Here is a 17,079-nt window from a genome sequence, read left to right as displayed (position 1 = left end):
ATACTCAGCTGTCTGCCTCCCCCTGCAGCCTGTGCCTGAAATCAGCCAGCGCATCAAAGCCCTGAACCAGAGGCGGGCAGCTTCCGGCCTGCCGCGCATTCTGGTGCACACAGATGCTGCCCAGGCGCTGGGGAAAAGACGCGTGGACGTCGAGGACCTAGGTGTGGACTTCCTGACGATCGTGGGGCACAAGGTACGGCTGAGGCCGCCCCCCTCTCCTGGGGGAGGTTCCCTGTTGATTTAGAGGCCCACCGTGCGGCAGAGCCCACAGCACTGTGTGTGGGTTATTCACTTGCTGTGACGAGCAGCTCATGGTCTCCGTCCTCAGGGATTTTAAGAAGGGAGTGCCATCTTCCCCTCAGATGCCATTTGGCAAGTGCCATGACACAAATGACAGGTATCCCAGCCTGTGGGAGCAGGGGCAGGAGGTAGCAGCTCTGAGGTCTTCATGCGCCCTCATGTAGGACTCCCAGCTCAGATGTGGGGCTGGAGACCCTGCAGCTTTCTCTAATCCGATTAAAATGTGGCTGCTGCCCATGAAGGTTCACCTCAGCATTCTTGTCTTTGAGGTGGAGCGTGGGGAAGAGTTCATAGTGAAGGCCCTGGGGGTCTTGTCTTCCCAGCGCTGACGAGGACCTGAAGCGCTGCTGTCCTCCCCAGAGCAGTGCGTACGCAGCCAAACAGGGCACTTTCAACCTGGCGCCTCTTACTTGAAGATGCGGAGTCCTGTGCAGGGAAAGCCCGTGGTGATCTCCAGTTCCAGTTGCTAGTCTCCTTTTACAAACTCTGGTGTGAAGTGCAGGGAGGTCCACCCTGCCTTTCAGGCTGGGGCTCTGCCCTGTCCCCAAGGGCATGTTAGAAGTGGTGGCAGCACAGCCACGGGGCCACCACAAAGCCACAGGGCCACCACGAAGCCACAGGACGGTGCACGCCCTGGGTGGTGCTCACTGGGTGAAAGACTGCCTTTTCCTTCCAGTTCTACGGCCCCAGGATCGGAGCACTTTACGTCCGAGGGCTCGGTAAACTGACCCCGCTGCACCCTATGCTGTTTGGAGGTGGACAGGAGCGCAACTTCAGGCCAGGGTAAGGTAGGAGGTCGGCCACATCTCCGAGCTGCTGCTGTGCCTTCGTCCGTAGAGCAGTGGCATTTTGCCACGTCTCTGTCTCTTGGAAGCTGTGCTCTAGCACTGTCCACGTCACTGTGGGATCCGGGTGGCGGTAGTCACCAACTGGTACTTGGAGCACTGCTCAGGGATGATTCAGAGAACATGAAGGAAGTCTCTCCTCTCTTTTCCTTTTTTATTTTTTGGTTCTGGAGATTGAACCTGGGGTGCTCTACCACTGAGCTACATCCCCAGGTCTTTTTACTTTTATTTTATTTGAGAGAGGGCCTCCTAAGTGGCTGACCTTCGCCTCAAAGTTGCGACCCCCTTGCCTCAGCTTCCTGAGTTCTGGCATCCTAGGCAGGCACCACCAAGCCCAGCTCTTTCTCTTAGCTGCTTCAAAGCATCCACTTCCCCTTGTTATCTTGGCCCAGCCACTAAGGAGACGCTGCCTGGCCCTTGTGGATGGGAAGTGCGGCTCCTCTCCTCACTGTGGGGTTTGGGTTAGCGGGCCACAAAGAGGTGCCCTGGTTTCCTGGCTGGTGGCTGCTGTGTCTGATTATGTTTGGTGATGTTGTACCAGGGAATCAGTTGGTGCCAGCACACACTTCGTTAGAAGCTTCATAACGAGAGAGAAAGAGAACAACGTGATGGGTTCCCTGGGCTTCCTTTTTGCCTCGTATATCCCACACTTAGAGCTGAAAAGCTGGCCATCTAGAAACAGCAGTGATGACAGAAGAAACATGCCCCCTCTAGGTCTGCTTTCTAGAAAGAAGAGAAAACTGAAACCGTGCCTGTTTCACTCTAGCCGAGCATCACAGAGAAACCTGCCCTCCCCAGCTCACACTAGCAGAGTGTGTGAGGAAGCCAGACTGCCACTCACACTGCTGAGCCAAGAAGCCCCCAGCCCACAGTGTGTCGGGGAGGGCCGGCAGGGAGCCAGGATCTGACCCCTCCCACCAGTAATGAGGCCCTTTCTCTGTGGTGCTGGAGAGACAGTGTGGGACCCTGGACCTCCACCCATACATCAGTAGCAAGTGTCTTTTGTCTGGGTGTCAGCACAGGCCACGCAAAGGACCTGGGCCTCCACCTCTACCCGGCAGTGACAGGCAGCCACTCCTTCCCTTGACTAGCAGAGTCTCAAAATGAAATTGAGACTCTTTCATATATAGAAATGTCCAGGTTTCATTTGAAAATCATTCATCATGCCAAGAACAAGAAAGATCTTAAATTGTATGAAAAGACAATGGATAGATTCCTCCACTGAGATGACAAAAGTATTAGAATCACCCAACAAATATTTATAGCAGACACAGTAAAAATGCTCCAGTGAGAAATCATGGACACCCTTGAGCAGATGAAGTAGACGAAAGAGAAAGACGTAAAGAAGAACCAAAATGGAAATTTTGGAACTAAAAACTGCAGTAACCCAAATAAAAACCTCAGGTTGATGCATTCAGCCATAAAACAGGGGGACAAAGGAGAGGATCACAAACTGGAGGAGAGAGAAAATAGACTGGGAGAAACAGCAGGTGAAGCCCCGGATACCCTGGAGACTCCACCAAGTGATAAACGTTTATTTTATCACGGGGAAGGAAAGTAACTTGAGGTAGTCATGTCCAAAGAATTTCTTACGTTCGCCAAAGACAGGCACAGACTCAGGCCGCTGGAAAGCACCCAATAGGGTGAGCCTCAGGAGACTCACCCACCAAGGCACGTGAGTAAGCTTCTAAAAAGGAAAGACAGAAACACCTGGAAGCAGTCAGAGCACAATGACAGCTCCCTGTTAGGAGAAGCACATCTGAGAGGCAGTGGGCTTCTCCCAGGAGCCGCGGAGGCAGAAGAAAGTGGACAATATTTTTCAGGTGCTCAGAACTGTCTGCTCAGAACCTCACGCCCAGGGAAGAGAGCGGCAGGTGCGTAGGGGAATCAGGCAGGTGCAGGAGAAGAACATCCCCACAGGCCAGTCGCGTTCCTTCTCCTCTGGCCTCTTCTACGCGGTGTGTGATGGCTTCAGTAAAAGTCATAGCGATTTCTCACGGTTGTAAATGCATATGGAGAAAAGGTTTAAGATAATTACATAAAGACAAAAAGCAGAGTGTCTCTACGTCATTTGAACTGGTAAGATGACAACACCAGTAGACTGACAAGTCTTACCAACGTGGTTTTCAGCCACCGAGAACACTACCGAGAGATGGAGAGGTCACAGCAAAAATCCAATTTTAAAAAATGTTAAGTGCCCACAGGAGGACAAGGAAAAGAAAATAATTTTTTAAATGGGGCTGGAGATGTGGCTCAGGGGTGGAGCACTGGGGCAGAAGAGTGAGGCCCTGCAAGAAAGGGAAGAGGGGGACGGACCAAGTGAAGGGCGGGCTGAGGCCCCAGCACATGAGTGACCGGGTTAATGCAGATGTGAAAGGCACCTGTTAAACTCACACCAATAGGCAATAGGCAGCCGGGAAGTAAGGGGTGAAAGGGTTGTTAGGGAAAGAGTCCAAGGACAGCAGGTGGCTGTCTAGTACTGTAGGCTCCAGAGCAAAGAAAGTGACCAGAGACAGGGAGGATGTACAATGAAGGGGTCAGTCCACCAAGAAGACAGCAATTGGAATCTGGGGGCTGGATGACAGGCTGCAAAACGTCAAGCAAAAACTGAAGAGCCGGGCGCACGCCTGTAATCCCAGTGGCTCGGGAGGCTGAGGCAGGAGGTTGCGAGTTCAAAGCCAGCCTCAGCAAAAGTGAAGCACTAAGCAACTCAGTGAGACCCTGTCTCTAAATAAAACACAAGATAGGGCTGGGGTGTGGCTCAGTGGCTGAGTGCCCCTGGGTTCAATCCCTGGTACCAAAACAGAAAACTTGCAGGACACAGCTGAAGCAGGCCTGAGAGGCCAGTGGTGGTGCTGAGGCACGCGAGGATGAGAGGGAGAACCTCCAGTCGGCAGCCCAGGCTCCCACCCGAGCAGCAGGACCAAGAGCAGGCGGAAGAAGGAGGTAAAGGAGAGAAATCCCTGAAACTGAAGACAGTGACGAGAAAGCAGGTCAGGGAGACAGGAAGCTAGCTCTTCGAAAATAAAAAGCAAATGAATGGCAAACCTCCAGCAAGACTAAGAAAGGCAAAAGGAATGGAGTAGAGGCCTCACCACAGCCCCCCGCACCAACGGACAGTGAGGGACGCCGCAGACAGCCCTGCACAGGGACGCTGACAGCGCAGACACCGACCGCCTCCTCACAGACTAGGTCCACCCGCGCTCACGGTGAAGTAGGTCATTCAGGTCGCTCTGTAACTGCTTGGGAATCTACAAAGGCTACACGACAAAACAGGAAATCTGTAGGCCCACATGGTTTACCAGAGAATTCTACCAAATGTTTAAAGAAGAACTAATACCATTTTAATATACTGTCTTCCAGAAAATAAAAGAAGGAACACTTCCCAATTCATTTTCCAAAGCTAGCATTACCTGGATACCAAGACCCAAAACAGTGCACAACATAACAAGACTACAGACCTTGATCTCTTGTGAATTCATGTGTACAAACCTTTGACAAAACGTTAACAAGTAGGGCTCAGCAGTGCACAGACAGAGTCCTGGATTGTGACCAAGGCAAGGTTATGCCAGAGCCCTACGGCAGCTTTCGTGTCCAAACCCACGTTAACGTGGGATGGGGAAATAAAAATAACATGGTCATATTTTATGCAGAAAAAACTTTTGTCATAATCCAGCACCCAAACCTGATGTCCACTCCCATGCCTGGGAGCAGAGCAGTGACACCTGCTGCTGACTCAACTAGCACGGGAAGTTCTCCTCAGTGCAAGAAAAAGAAGGCAAAGATGAACAGACCAGAAAGGAAGAGGCAAAACTGTTTCCAGTCATGTCACAGGATTGTGTAGAAAATCCTGAGAAAGGGACTAGAAAACTTCCAGAATTAACACAGCTAAATCACAGGGCACAAGACGTCCATTTTAAAAATCTGTTTTTAAATTTTAAAATACCATGTACGATAAAATATATTCAGATATATGTCTAACAAAGTTTATAGGACTTGGGGGAGGATGAACGATATCAAAGAAAATGTAAAGAACAGAGACACGCCATGTTTCTTTGGGAAGATGCAACCTAGTGAAGATGTCAGTTCTACCCAGCTTGATAGACAAGGGAATACAGCTTCTCAACAAATAGTGTCAGAACAGCTTTCATGAGCACGGCAGAAAGTCGATCCGAACAGAGAAGAGACAGTCACACGGGTGCCACGGGAGGTTTATAGTTGTTTGTCCTGGAGATCAAACCCAGAGGTTTACTGAGCTACATCCCCAGCCCTTTTATTTATTTTTTTTTATTTTGACACACTGTCCTGCTAAGTTGTCTAGACTGGCCTCAAACTTGCCATCCTCCTGCTTCAGCCTCCTAAATTGCTAGAATGACAGGTGTATGCCATTGCAGCCAGCTCTAAGTGATCTATGACAAACACACACAGTTTAATATAGGAAATACACCTTTTCAAAAACAGTGTCAAAACAATTAGGCGTCCACAGGCAACAAATGAACCTTGACCTAAGCCTCACACCTGACGAAATATCAACTCAAAATAGATGGTGAAATGTAACATAAAGATATAAAACTTTTAAGCCAGGTGATGTGGTAGCACATACCTCCCAGACACTTGGGAGGCTGAGGCAGGAGGGTAGCAAATTTGAGGCCAGCCTGGGCAACTTAGACCCTCACTCAAAATTATTTAAAAAAAAAGCTCAGTGGTAGAGGGCTTACCTAGCAAGCATCAGGCCCTGGGTTCAGTCACCAATACCATGCAAAAGAAAAAATAATAATTTAGACATCATTTTGCCATAATATATATTATATTTATATATAAATCAAACTTTAAGGAAAAAAACATGAAAATCAGGATCTAGGCTAGGCAGAAGATTCTTGGGCTTGACAGCAACAAAAGTACCCATAAGAGAAAGTTTATATAAATTGGACTTTACAAAAATTTAAGAATGCTCAGGAAAAGAAAAGGATTAGGAAGAGTAAAAATATTTCATGGTTTTCTTTGTGAAAGACCTTATTAAGAGGCCAAAAGTCAGTGTGCTTCAGAATGTCTTTTCAAATGAACTGATCTGACAGAGCACTAGTATCCAGAGTCCATAAATCACTCACCAGACTCTACAGCAAAAAGCGATGGAAAATGGACGGAAGACCTAAAAGGACATTTCCCCAGAGGACACACAGCAAAGAAGCCCATGAAAAGATGGTCAAGGCCTTAGTAACGAGTGGTGGTCAAGGCTTCAGTAACTTCAGATGCCTATCAAAGCCGTATGAGATGCCATCGCCACACACCTACCCAGACACAGGCGCTGTGGATGCAGGGCGCAGCGTGTAGGCAGGCCAGCAGCAGCCTGCCGCAAAGGGTTAGGGACAAAACTTTAAATTAAGGAAAGTATGATGTTCTGTTTTTCTTGCAAGCAGGGTAGAGTTCTGATTCTGACATGCGAGCCACTGCTCCTCGGGCCCCTGCCCCGATCCTGCACACGCACACCCGCCCAGTTGGCTCAGTGCCTACGGTGGTCTGTGTGGGCAGGATAAATGGGAACTTGGCCTGGGGGCTGGGGCCTGCTACTGGCACTGAGCACCCATGTGGCCCATGTTTAGGAAGATCATTTTGGTTTTGTTTGAATTCGATGATGTTCTTGGAGAAGGACTCCTTCCCAGGACTTTGGCTGATTCTGCATGATCTCTTATCTCCTACAGGACAGAGAACACTCCCATGATCGCCGGCCTCGGCAAGGTAAGCCTGGTGCCCTTGGCCAGAGGGGTCATACTGCCGTCACCTCAGCAGTGTTTGGAACCAAGGCTTCAGGGGGATGAGGTTCAGGACCCCGTGAATGGACTGATAAGAAAAAGCCTAAATTTCATTCCTCAGCCTGGAGAACTGTGCCTTTGGAGATCTGTAGGGTGGGCTGCACCTGCTTAGGGGTTTTTTGTTTGTTTTGGTTTGGTTTGGTTCAAGGGATTAAACTAGGGGCACTTAACCACTGAGCCACATCCCCAACCCTTTTTATTTTTTATTTTGAGACAGGGTCTCACTGAGTTGCTCAGGTCTTTGCTGAGTCAAACTTGCGATCCTCTATCTCAGCCTCCCGAGTATCTGGAATTACAGGTGTGCACCACCATGCCTAGCCTGCTTAGTGTTTCAAAAAGTTCTTCTGATATAGCAATGATGTCCTTGCCACCAACAGTGAGGCCCCGGTTTACCTGTCCGGCAGGTGTATGGCTGTCCCTCACTGCACTGAGGCTCTGCCCAGCTGCCACTTTGAGCAGCCCTCCTTGAGCCACATCCCCTCACTGCCCCTCTGTCCCCTTATCCTGCCGTGTGTCCCCTGCATTTTAGATTATCTGTGTGTCTTGCCTTTCCCTGCCTGTCTGCCTCATTATCCCCAGACAGAAGAAAAGGTCGGGAAGAGTAAAAGAATTGGCTGTAACTCAGAATACTCAAAGTCATCATTTTTTTCTTCTTTTCTGGCCATGGGGATTGAACCCAGGAGTGCCTAACTCCTGAGCCCCAGTCCCAGCCTTTTTATTTTTATTTTGAGGCAGGGTCCCACTACATTGCTTAGGGCCTCACTGAATTGTTGAGGTTGACCTTCACCTGGAGATCCTCCAGCCCAGCCTCTGAGTCACTGGGTTCACAGGTGTGCACCACCACATCCAGCACTCATCTTTTCTAAAAAAAAATTGTAAGATGTGTCTGTAATGCTGGGGTTGACTCCAAGCTCCGCACACAGCAGGCAAGTGCCCACCTTTGAGCTGCACCCGGCCGCCAGGTCCTGCCCTTCCTGGCGTTGTGCTATGGTAACCACAGCTGTTGGTGGGAGGAGTGAGCGCTGGAGGCCTGGCACCTGCTCGTTGATCCCAGTGACGCAGGGAGGCCTGTGGCTGAGAAGTGCCCGGGTCAGATCACAGGGTCACCCGAGAGTTCCTCAAGCCCTGGGTGTGGTGGCTCCCTATGTGAAGCCTCAGCTCGTGGCCCCCCAGCCTGTGACCTCACGCTTAAGGTTCATTGCACCCGCAGCTGCAGAGGTGCCCAGCTCGGTCTCGGCTCCATCTCACTTATCCAGGGTCTTATCCAGGGTCTGGCCTCCGCTCGCCTGGCCAGCAGGGTCCTGGGAGCAGCCTCTCCTCCTCACGACACGCAGCTTCTTGCTCCTCTTCCCTGTGCCTTGCTGAAGGGATGGTGGCCTCTGCTGTGTTGTTCCAGCCACAGGGCTGTCCCCAGGCCCTGGGCAGCATGACACCACCCCCAGCCAGTGACACCACACCACGGCCCCGCCCCCTGCATTGTCTGCTGTCGGGTCCACTCCACACCTGCCCTGGTGGGCCTCACCTGCCCAATGACCATAGCTCAGGGCAGGTCCTCACCTTTCTCCAGGGACACCCAGGTCCCCTGATGCTTGCTGCACATTTTCTCAGGGTCCAAAATCTTCCTGGGTCCCTCCTGTTCCCTCTCACCGTGAGGCACCTCCTGCCATCCCCATCCTCACTTTAAAAGCCTGGGAGACCCCTTGGGCCTTTCCTGTCCTCATCTCCCGCATCTAACAGAACATCCAGTGCTGCCCTGGTCTAATCTCATGGCCCCCGGCCCTGGGCCAGGTCCTGCCTGCCGTCCCTGCACAGCAGCAGGAGAGATGTGGCCATCGGCCAGGTCACCTCGCCTCTGCCCCTGTGACGGCATTTGCCTGCAGCACTTCACTGGATCCAGCTCTTAGGGGCCCATGAAGCCTGTCCCCTTGTCCACTGCTGCCCTCTCCTTTGGCACAACAGCCCTCCTAACTTAGGGCACACTCCTGCTCCCCACGGGGCTGTGGCTGGGGTGCTGCCCTCACAGCCATCTCCGTCCACCCCAAAGGCTGCTCAGTCCCTCCTGGGTTGCCTCCACGCAGGTCTTTCCCGTTCTGTTCCTCTCAGGAACACACATTCCTTGGGGTTGGGACCCTTCGTGACCTGTCTGCTGGGGCGTATGGTGCCTGGCACCAGCAGGGGGCGGCTATGGAGAGTGTGGAGCAGCACCCTCTCAGGAGGCCAGCGTGGTGGGCACTATGGAGCTGATCTGTGCCCTTGGGCTGGGAGGTGTCGCTGGGCTCTTTAAGCCTTCCTGCTGTCCTTGGCTTTGCAATGACTGGGCTTCTCCTCAGTGTCACCTGTCTGTGTCTCCAGGCTGCTGAGATGGTGACTGAGAACTGCGAAGCTTACGAGGCGCACATGAGAGACATCCGCGACTACCTGGAGGAGAGACTGCAGGCGAGTGGGGCCACGCACAGTGCCGGGGGCTGCGGGAGGGGAGCATAGCAGGTCACTCGGAGAGAGGACTCAGAAGCAGAAAGCGAGCTCCAAGCAGAGGTCCCCAAAGAAGGACCCTGGCCAAGCAGACTATCCTTAGGCAGAGGCACTCACACGTGCTCAGAGTAGTGCGGTGTCCACCTTGGCTTCCCGTGGACTGCCCTTTGTCTTGCCTCCCCTGTGGTCCTGGGGATGGAACCCAAGGCCCTGCGTGTGCTAGGCAGGTGCTCTGAGCCGGGATCAGACCCTCAGCTCTCACGGTGGTGTTCCCCAGTGAGGTGAGTGGTCACTCGCTGAGACAGCTGCTGCCGTGGAGGAGTCTTTAAAGCCATCACCGAATGCTAGATTCCTTTTTCTTTCAGGCTGAATTTGGTAAGAGAATTCATTTGAACAGCCGGTTTCCAGGAGTCGAACGTCTTCCCAACACCTGTAACTTTTCCATCCAGGGACACCAGCTTCAAGGTGACTACCTGTCTTGCCCTGGCCCTCTTGATGTGTGTGGCTCCCGCACAGTGGGGCCACATGGATTTGGATCCAGGACAGTGCCTCCCCTCTTGCTGTGTGCCTGGGTACCGCAGCTCGAGCTGTTAGCAGATTTCCAGGGGTGTGACTATCACGGGGCCAGGCGCTGAGAACCAGCCTGTCCCCTGGGTCAGCTGGTTGGTGGCTTCCTGTGGCTCCAGACATTGGCAGCTTCGTTGCTGACCTTGTGCATTTTAGGAACACTGGGTGTGGATACTCTCAGTTCTCACATCAGCCATTAGCTGTTAGGAAAGCAAATAAAATCATCCATTGCTAAGAAAGCTCGTCTGTTTTGTTAGCAATTTTATAGAATAATTTGAGAGGAAGAGAAAATAGAGGCAGTCATTTTTAACACCTGGCTAAGTGAGGGCAAAGTGCCCCTCTATGGGATTTGTTTATTCCTGTGACCTTCTCCCCCAGCCAGGAAGCGGGTAGTGTCCCTGCCTCCCAGAGGTGTGTACATCCTGGCCTCAATTCCCTGAGGTCCCAGTCCAGGGCCTGACCTGCCATGTTTCATGGGTAGGGGGTATGGTGGCCCAGAGAGCATACCCGATCACACCTGCACACTCAGTTGGACTTCACAGAAGGGCTGTGGGTCTCCGTGGATCACACAGGGAAACTGGCTCTCCTGTTGGACTCACAGACTCCCCTGGGTGCCATCAGTGTGGCAGCATGACTGAGAACTTGGCATTCCCACAAGCAAGGACGCAGGAGGTCACTCACCCTCTACACACCCCTTACCCGGGAGAGTGCTGTTCCTGGCCACCTCTGGGGCACTTTGTGCAGCGACTCTCCTACAGCCACCCAGTAGCCGGTGGCTCTGAAGTCCCATGCTGTGGAACAGAGGGAGGCACCTGCCACCTCATCAAGGGGCTCCCAGGTGCTTCTACCCAGAAAGGAGGTGAACAGGTGACATCCCAGCAACAAGCCGTAAAGTGAGGTCAGAATCCCAGGGGTCCTGGAGGTGAGGGTGTGAAAGGCCATTTCCAAAGCCAGGCTGATGGGGCAGGAGCCTGCCCTTCTGCAGCCAGGAGAGAGGGGAAATGTTTTCACTGGGTGCTGCTAAATTGCCTGGAGGGACCAGGCCTGAGTGGGGAGGAGTGGGAGGAGTGGGGAGGGGTGGCACAAGCCCTGGGTCTCAGGCGCGTGCTGTCTTTGCAGGCTATGTGGTGCTTGCACAGTGCCGGACGCTGCTGGCCAGTGTGGGGGCTTCCTGCCACTCAGACCAAGGGGACCGGTGAGTGCTCGTGGCCACATCCAGTGCTCGGGTGGAGGCAGAGGGGACCGAGGGCTCTGGTCACCTGAGCAGCAGTCCTGCAGGGAGAAGGCCCATCCCTGGCTTGCTGTGGCTGTGGTGCTTGTAGGTAGGCGGAGCTGCATGAAGAGCCCAGACTTTCAGGAGAGCAGCCCTGTGGTGGCCACAAGTGGCCATTCAGGTCTGGAGCTAGTGGGACAGTACTAGAGAAGCAGCCCTGCCCCAACTGGCAGAGGAGGATGAGGACAGGAATCGGGTTAGCACCCAGCAGCAGGAAGGGCTACAGAGGGCTGGCATGGCCAGGAGGCTGGGGTGCAGCAGTCCAGAGCCTCCAGATCAGAGAGATGCAAGTGAGCTGGCAGGCACAGGGGCTGCCACTGATGGAGCCCTGAGGCGGCCTTGCTCTGGGTGCTCACCACAGGCCTGTGCTGAGAACCGTGGGAGCCTGTTTCTCAAATGAGGCAACTGAGGCCAGAGGCGGGGACAAGCTCAGGAGGAACAAGTGCCAGTGGTTCCTGAGAGGAGGCAAGAAGTAGGGTCCACCCTCTGGTGGCTTCTGTGTCCTGGCTCAGGAATTGAGGGTATCCCCCAGGAGGCAGTGGTGAGGTGGGGAAAGGGTTGGACTGACTGGGAGCCCCACAGCCCGCCAGGGCCTCGAGGGTCAGGGCGGGGATGCTGGTGGGGATAGCTGTGGAGGTGGCTTAGGGGCTGGCACTGTCCTTGGCTGACAGGAGGCAGGGGCCCAGCACACAGATAGACTCTTGTCCTGTCACTGTCCTCAGTGTGGTGCACGGAGAGGTTGGGGGAGGAGAGGCAGCCCTCGCCTGGGCCTGCGTGTGAGGACCTTGTTCCTGGGGCACTCGGCTGGCACTGTCCTGGTGTATGCGACCCATGAGGCGACCCTCAGTGCCCCTTGGTGGTCTTGAGGCACTGCACCCTGGAGCACTGGCGGGCTCTGGTGTGTGCAGAGCAGCGCCTTGGCCCAGGCGCCTGGACGAGGCCTTTGCAGTCTCTGTCAGTACGGGACAGAGAAGCCTGGGGCCCTGGGGCTGCTCAAGGGGAGCCAGCGTGAGGGGCAGCACCACCCTCCTGCTGTGAGGGCTGTAGGGAGGCTCCTGGGGAGACCTTCACCACAGGTGGCTGGGGTGGGCTTGGTCCAGGGTGTCCCTAGCAGATGACGCTGAGGGCAAGGGGCGGGGGGAACAGCCAGGCCATGGAGTGGGCATGGGGTTTACCCAGCCCGACCTGGAGGCTTGGCTGAGAGTAAAGGGCAGTGTGTCTTCCCTGAGTGGCATGAGCAGGAGACTGTCCTCAGGGGCCGCTGACGCTGTCCTCCTCCCCAGGCCGTCCCCAGTGCTGCTCAGCTGTGGCATCCCCTTCGATGTGGCCAGGAACGCGCTCCGGCTCAGCGTGGGCCGCAGCACCACCAGGGCCGAGGTGGACCTCGTTGTGCAGGACCTGAAGCAGGCCGTGGCCCGGCTGGAAGGCCAGGCCTAGTGCTGGGGCCGCCCTTGCCCTCGGTGGCCAGGACAGGGCCGTGGTCACTGCGCCCATAGGAAGCCCGTTGCTGAGCGCTCGGTGTCTGACTGTGCCTCTCAGCTGCGCCAGGGCCACACTTACTTCCTTTGATCCTCGCTGTCATGGAGTACCCAGGCACAGGGGTGTCCGTCCGTGTGCCTCCTCCCCTGAATGTGGGCTGATGCAGAGATGTCCTGCCCAGCCCAGCTCCTGACAGGCCCAGGACACCAGCACCCACGTAGGACTGTCCCATGGCGCTGCCAGAGGCTGTGTGGAAATGGAAACGCTTCTCCCCTTGTCCCTCTGGGCACTCAGGACTCCCACCCTCCGAAGGCTGGCTTTATCCAAAAGATAAAATCCACTGCCAGTAAGCTGCTGTCAAAGATAGGAAACTATGGCACCTGCACCATGTGATGTGGCCTCCCCTGACCTCCGTGTGCAGTGACCCCCAGATGGGTGGTAGCTGCTGCTCTCGCCTCCCTGGCCCCACCATCATCCTGACGATGCCTTGTCCCCGTGGGACACCTTCCTGGCAGACAAGCATGGTCTGCCCTCATGGTTCTGTGGGCCACTGTCCACTGCCCTGCCCAGCCCCCCATTGTGCCCGCTTCCCCCTCTGCTTTCTTACTCAGGATTCAACTCCAGCGTCACTGCTGTGAGTGTGTGCAATTCTGGGTCACCCCGAGGTGGGGGCCAGGTCATCCCTGACTCTCCTTACTGTTTGCAAAAGATTTGTTTATCCTCACAGAATGTATGGCATACACATCAAATGCCAATATTTACATAGGAATAATTTTCAGAGAGTAACATTTTTAATGTGCTTTTAAGGTCCAAAGAACTATAGGATGATATTGAGGAAAGGATTATCAGAAATTAAATGAACTAATTAAAGATTTCCATGCCTACCTGGACATCTGTGGCTTCCTGTGTCTGTGACCTGTCCTCTGGCTACCCTCTGCCTGTGCCGTTCTCAGTGGCCGAGGGTGTCTGTCTGAGCCGACAGCAGGAACGTCATCCCAACCTATCATCTTAAAGTTGTGCTTTAGTCTAAGAAACGCAGCTTGGGATCCTGCTTCCGGGAGCCCTAGAAAGTAGATCCTGACCAGTGCCTGCCAACAGCCCTGCCAGGAAGAGACCTCGCTTGTCCTGACCTCCAGCAAAGACCCATGTAATGTCTAGACCCTTGATGAGAACAATCTGGAAAGAGGTGCTCATAATTAAGACTGCTGCCCCTGAAACTGGAGAGGGGCTGTGAGTCCCTCATTCTCACTTTGGAGACCCTCCCATCACAAAACCACCTGGACACACACTGAGTGTCATGGCCAAGGGCAGGACCTGTCTGTAGTGATGACATAGCACAGACACTTAGGCCCCAGGGGCAAATCACCCTTCCAGGAGAATTGGGAAGTGCCAGGGGGCCTGGCAGGGCAGGGCACAGCAGGTGCTCGGGAGCCCATGCTGTCTGTAACTGGAAACACCTCTAGATGCTGAGACTCATCCTGCAGAGAAACCTGGTGTGCTTCCTCCTGCCTCACTGCAGGTGAGATGAAGGCCCTGGCAGGAGGAGGAGGTTCCAGCTGCTGGGCAGGACAGTGTCTGGGCTAGGGCCAGGCTTCCCCTCGCTGGAAGGCGCCCACCCTGGGCAGCCCTTCTCCCACTCTGTGTGCCTTCCACGCTCTGCAGCCCCAGGCACCTGGCCCTGGGGGACTGTAGGAGTGGCTTGGAAAGAGCTGGTCCCCTGGGCCTGCCCCCACCCCTGCACCAGCCTGTTGCCGCCTCCCATCTGCCCTGTGCTCTGCTTATCATGTAACCAGAGCCGGCAGCCTCATTCACGCCTGAAACAGGAAGCCCCGCTGGGCCTGTTCAGGAGCTGCCCCAAGAGCCGGGCCAGAGGATGGAGGAGCAGCAGGCAATAGTGGCCGCCAAGGAAGGGGATGTGGCCGCCTTGGAGCGGCTGCTGGAGGCTGGCGCCCTGGGCCCAGGCATCACTGATGCTCTGGGGGCTGGGCTAGTGCACCATGCCAGCCGGACAGGCCATCTGGACTGCGTCAAGTTCCTGGTGCAGCGAGCCCAGCTGCCCAGTAACCAGCGGGCCCACAACGGGGCCACACCGGCACACGATGCGGCTGCCACGGGAGGCCTGGCTGAGCTGCGCTGGCTGGTCCGAAATGGAGGCTGCGGGCTGCAGGTGAGCAGGAAGGGGACAGCCGGCAGCCCGTCTCCAGGAACCTTGCTGGGGTGGAACAAGATCAAGAGCCCAGAAGGCCCCATTCACCAGGCTCTGTGGCCCTGGGTTCTTTCTCAACCAGTGGCATCTGTCTGCCCTGTGCCCATCCCCCAAAATAGCAGAGAGCCCTCGAAGACAAGGCCACCTCCTAAACTGTACCAGCTCAGAGTAGCTCCTCAGGCTCTCCTGGCCATGTCTGGAGCACTTGGCCTGGCAGGGGAGGCTCCCCAGTGAGCAGGACCCCTGTCTGATCAGGCCTGAACAGCTGGGCTGTTTCTCAGAGGGCCAGAAATGGATCCATGAAGAGGCACGGCAGAAACTTGGGCTCAGAGCTTCAGGCTCTGGTGGCATCTGCCAGGCTATAGGGGCAGTTTGAAGCTGTCATGGTGAGGAGAGGGCTCTCGAGTCTCAGGGACCATCCTGTCCAGGCACTTCCACCAGGGCCCCACCCCTTCCCTGCCCGCCCTGCCCTCCTCTGTGCAGGGGAAGGACCTTAGACCCTGGCTGGGTTCTTGGGAGCAAGCCTTAGTGCCCCACCCAGTGGTCAGCAGTGGGTGGCCGGGAGCTCCTAGGACCTGGGGGAGGAAGACGTGTCAGGGCTCCTCTCGGCACCGAAGTCTGCTCCAGCCTCAGCACAGATTCTCCTCAGCTTCTGATAACCCAAGGGCAGCAGGCAGGAGCTGTGTCGATTCCAGATTCACTTCTGCTCACCCCTGGATACCCACGGCTGCCGAACGTGCCACACCTGAGGTGGAAAGGCTCCTTGGCCTTGGAGACCTATGGCAGGGCAGGGAGGGAGGAGCAGAGGCCCAGAGACAGGGGTCCTGGACACTCCCGGCAGGCATACTGGGCAAGTAGGCTGCTTCCTGACCTTGAGCAGAGGGCTCAACAGCCAAAAGGCGTACAGGGCCTGGACTGGGCAGGATCCCAGGATGTGACCCTCGAGCCTTGACTTGAGTCTGAACCCTGCCTCTCTGGGAGTAGGACCCCCTCAGTCCCAGCAGGGGACCCCTCCATGGAGGGGAACGGAGGAAGGTGGGAGGAAACGGGCTCCTGGGCCAGGGCTGTGGGTGGTGTGGGGTCCTAGCAAGTCCAGCCTTGAGCAGCTGACTGGCCGTGTGGCACTGCCTGGCAGGGTTGGGTTGGGACTTGCCACCGGCCTGCTCCCTGCCTGTGCCTCGGTAGGACCAAGATGCCTCGGGCGTCTCCCCGCTGCACCTGGCTGCCCGCTTTGGACACCCAGCACTGGTGGAGTGGCTGTTGCAGGAGGGCCACGAAGCCACACTGGAGACTCTGGAGGGCGCGTTGCCGCTGCACCATGCCGCTGTCAGCGGGGACCTGACCTGCCTGAAGCTCCTGGTGGCCGTCCACCGCAGGTGAGGGCCTGGGACTGGAGATGAGCAGAGAGAGCACAGGGGGCTCAACAGGGCGTGGGCAGGACCTTCATCCTGAGGCACAGCAGGTCAGCAGCGCTGACGGGTCAGTGAAGACAGCCAGTTGCCTGAGCAGAAAACAAGCACTTGGTGTGGGCAGCTGGGCACCTTTGTGGGCACCTGAAGGGAGCAGAGGTTGTTTAACTAGGAGGCTGGCCTGGGTTTGCCTCTACACTGTCCATGCCAGACACTAGGAACCTCTCCTGCTGGTGGCCAGCTGGCCACCTCAGAGACCTGTGCCCACCTGCCAGGATTGGTGACTAGTTGGTGATGACCCTTTGCCCATCTTTGCCCAGCACGGAGGGTCACAGTTGTCATGGTGACGGGGCAGGAAAGAAAGAGGCACCCAGTGTGTCCCTTCCTTCCCAACCAAGAAGCCTGCCCTCTGCCTGTGCCCCCACCCCCGCCAGGAGCTTTCTGCTTGTCCATCTTGTTTCCCAGGGACCCATGTTTGTTCTGGGACAAGCCAGGATAGCGCAGCTGAGAACAGTGTCCTGTTTCTGTCCCATTGTGAACAACCTGGAGAGTCTGGGTGGGCTTCCAGCTGTTCTTCGGAGCACCCACATTGCCCCAGGCCTGCGCAGCTTTTAAAGCAGCTTCCAATATTGAGCTGGGTGACTTCACATCAGCACATACACGCATACCGGCATGCACACACACACATCACCACATACACACAACTGGGAGTGTCCTG

The 17,079-nt window shown here is 55.4% G+C and overlaps 2 protein-coding genes across 5 annotated transcripts in view; both read left to right on the top strand.

Moving 5' to 3' along the window:
- Scly (selenocysteine lyase) overlaps positions 1-13,630 on the top strand; it is a 29,717-nt gene extending 16,087 nt beyond the window's left edge. For 2 of the 4 annotated variants that reach the window (XM_058583306.1, XM_058583305.1), the window contains exons 6-13: positions 29-193; positions 977-1,083; positions 6,845-6,881; positions 7,173-7,253; positions 9,308-9,391; positions 9,793-9,892; positions 11,114-11,189; positions 12,551-13,630. In XM_058583306.1, the coding sequence (XP_058439289.1) occupies positions 29-193; positions 977-1,083; positions 6,845-6,881; positions 7,173-7,253; positions 9,308-9,391; positions 9,793-9,892; positions 11,114-11,189; positions 12,551-12,704 (804 nt within the window). In that variant the 3' untranslated portion in view covers positions 12,705-13,630. Of the gene's footprint in view, positions 1-28; positions 194-976; positions 1,084-6,844; positions 6,882-7,172; positions 7,254-9,307; positions 9,392-9,792; positions 10,893-11,113; positions 11,190-12,550 lie in introns of those variants that run through there. The other 2 variants (XR_009228025.1, XM_046456937.2) reach the window with 2 other exon arrangements.
- A 145-nt stretch (positions 13,631-13,775) lies between these two features.
- Espnl (espin like) overlaps positions 13,776-17,079 on the top strand; it is a 29,479-nt gene continuing 26,175 nt past the window's right edge. Inside the window, exons 1-2 of the mRNA XM_046456960.2 lie at positions 13,776-14,913; positions 16,138-16,328. Of these exons, the coding sequence (XP_046312916.1) occupies positions 14,620-14,913; positions 16,138-16,328 (485 nt within the window). The 5' untranslated portion in view covers positions 13,776-14,619. The remainder of the gene's footprint in view (positions 14,914-16,137; positions 16,329-17,079) is intronic.

Source organism: Marmota monax, unplaced genomic scaffold, assembly GCF_021218885.2.
Source record: "Marmota monax isolate L192 unplaced genomic scaffold, Marmota_monax_Labrador192_F-V1.1 WCK01_AAM20220418_F8-fsc00230, whole genome shotgun sequence".
Taxonomy (NCBI): domain Eukaryota; kingdom Metazoa; phylum Chordata; class Mammalia; order Rodentia; family Sciuridae; genus Marmota; species Marmota monax.
Note: the sequence above shows the minus strand (reverse complement) of the source record. Positions and strands in the feature narration are given on the sequence as shown.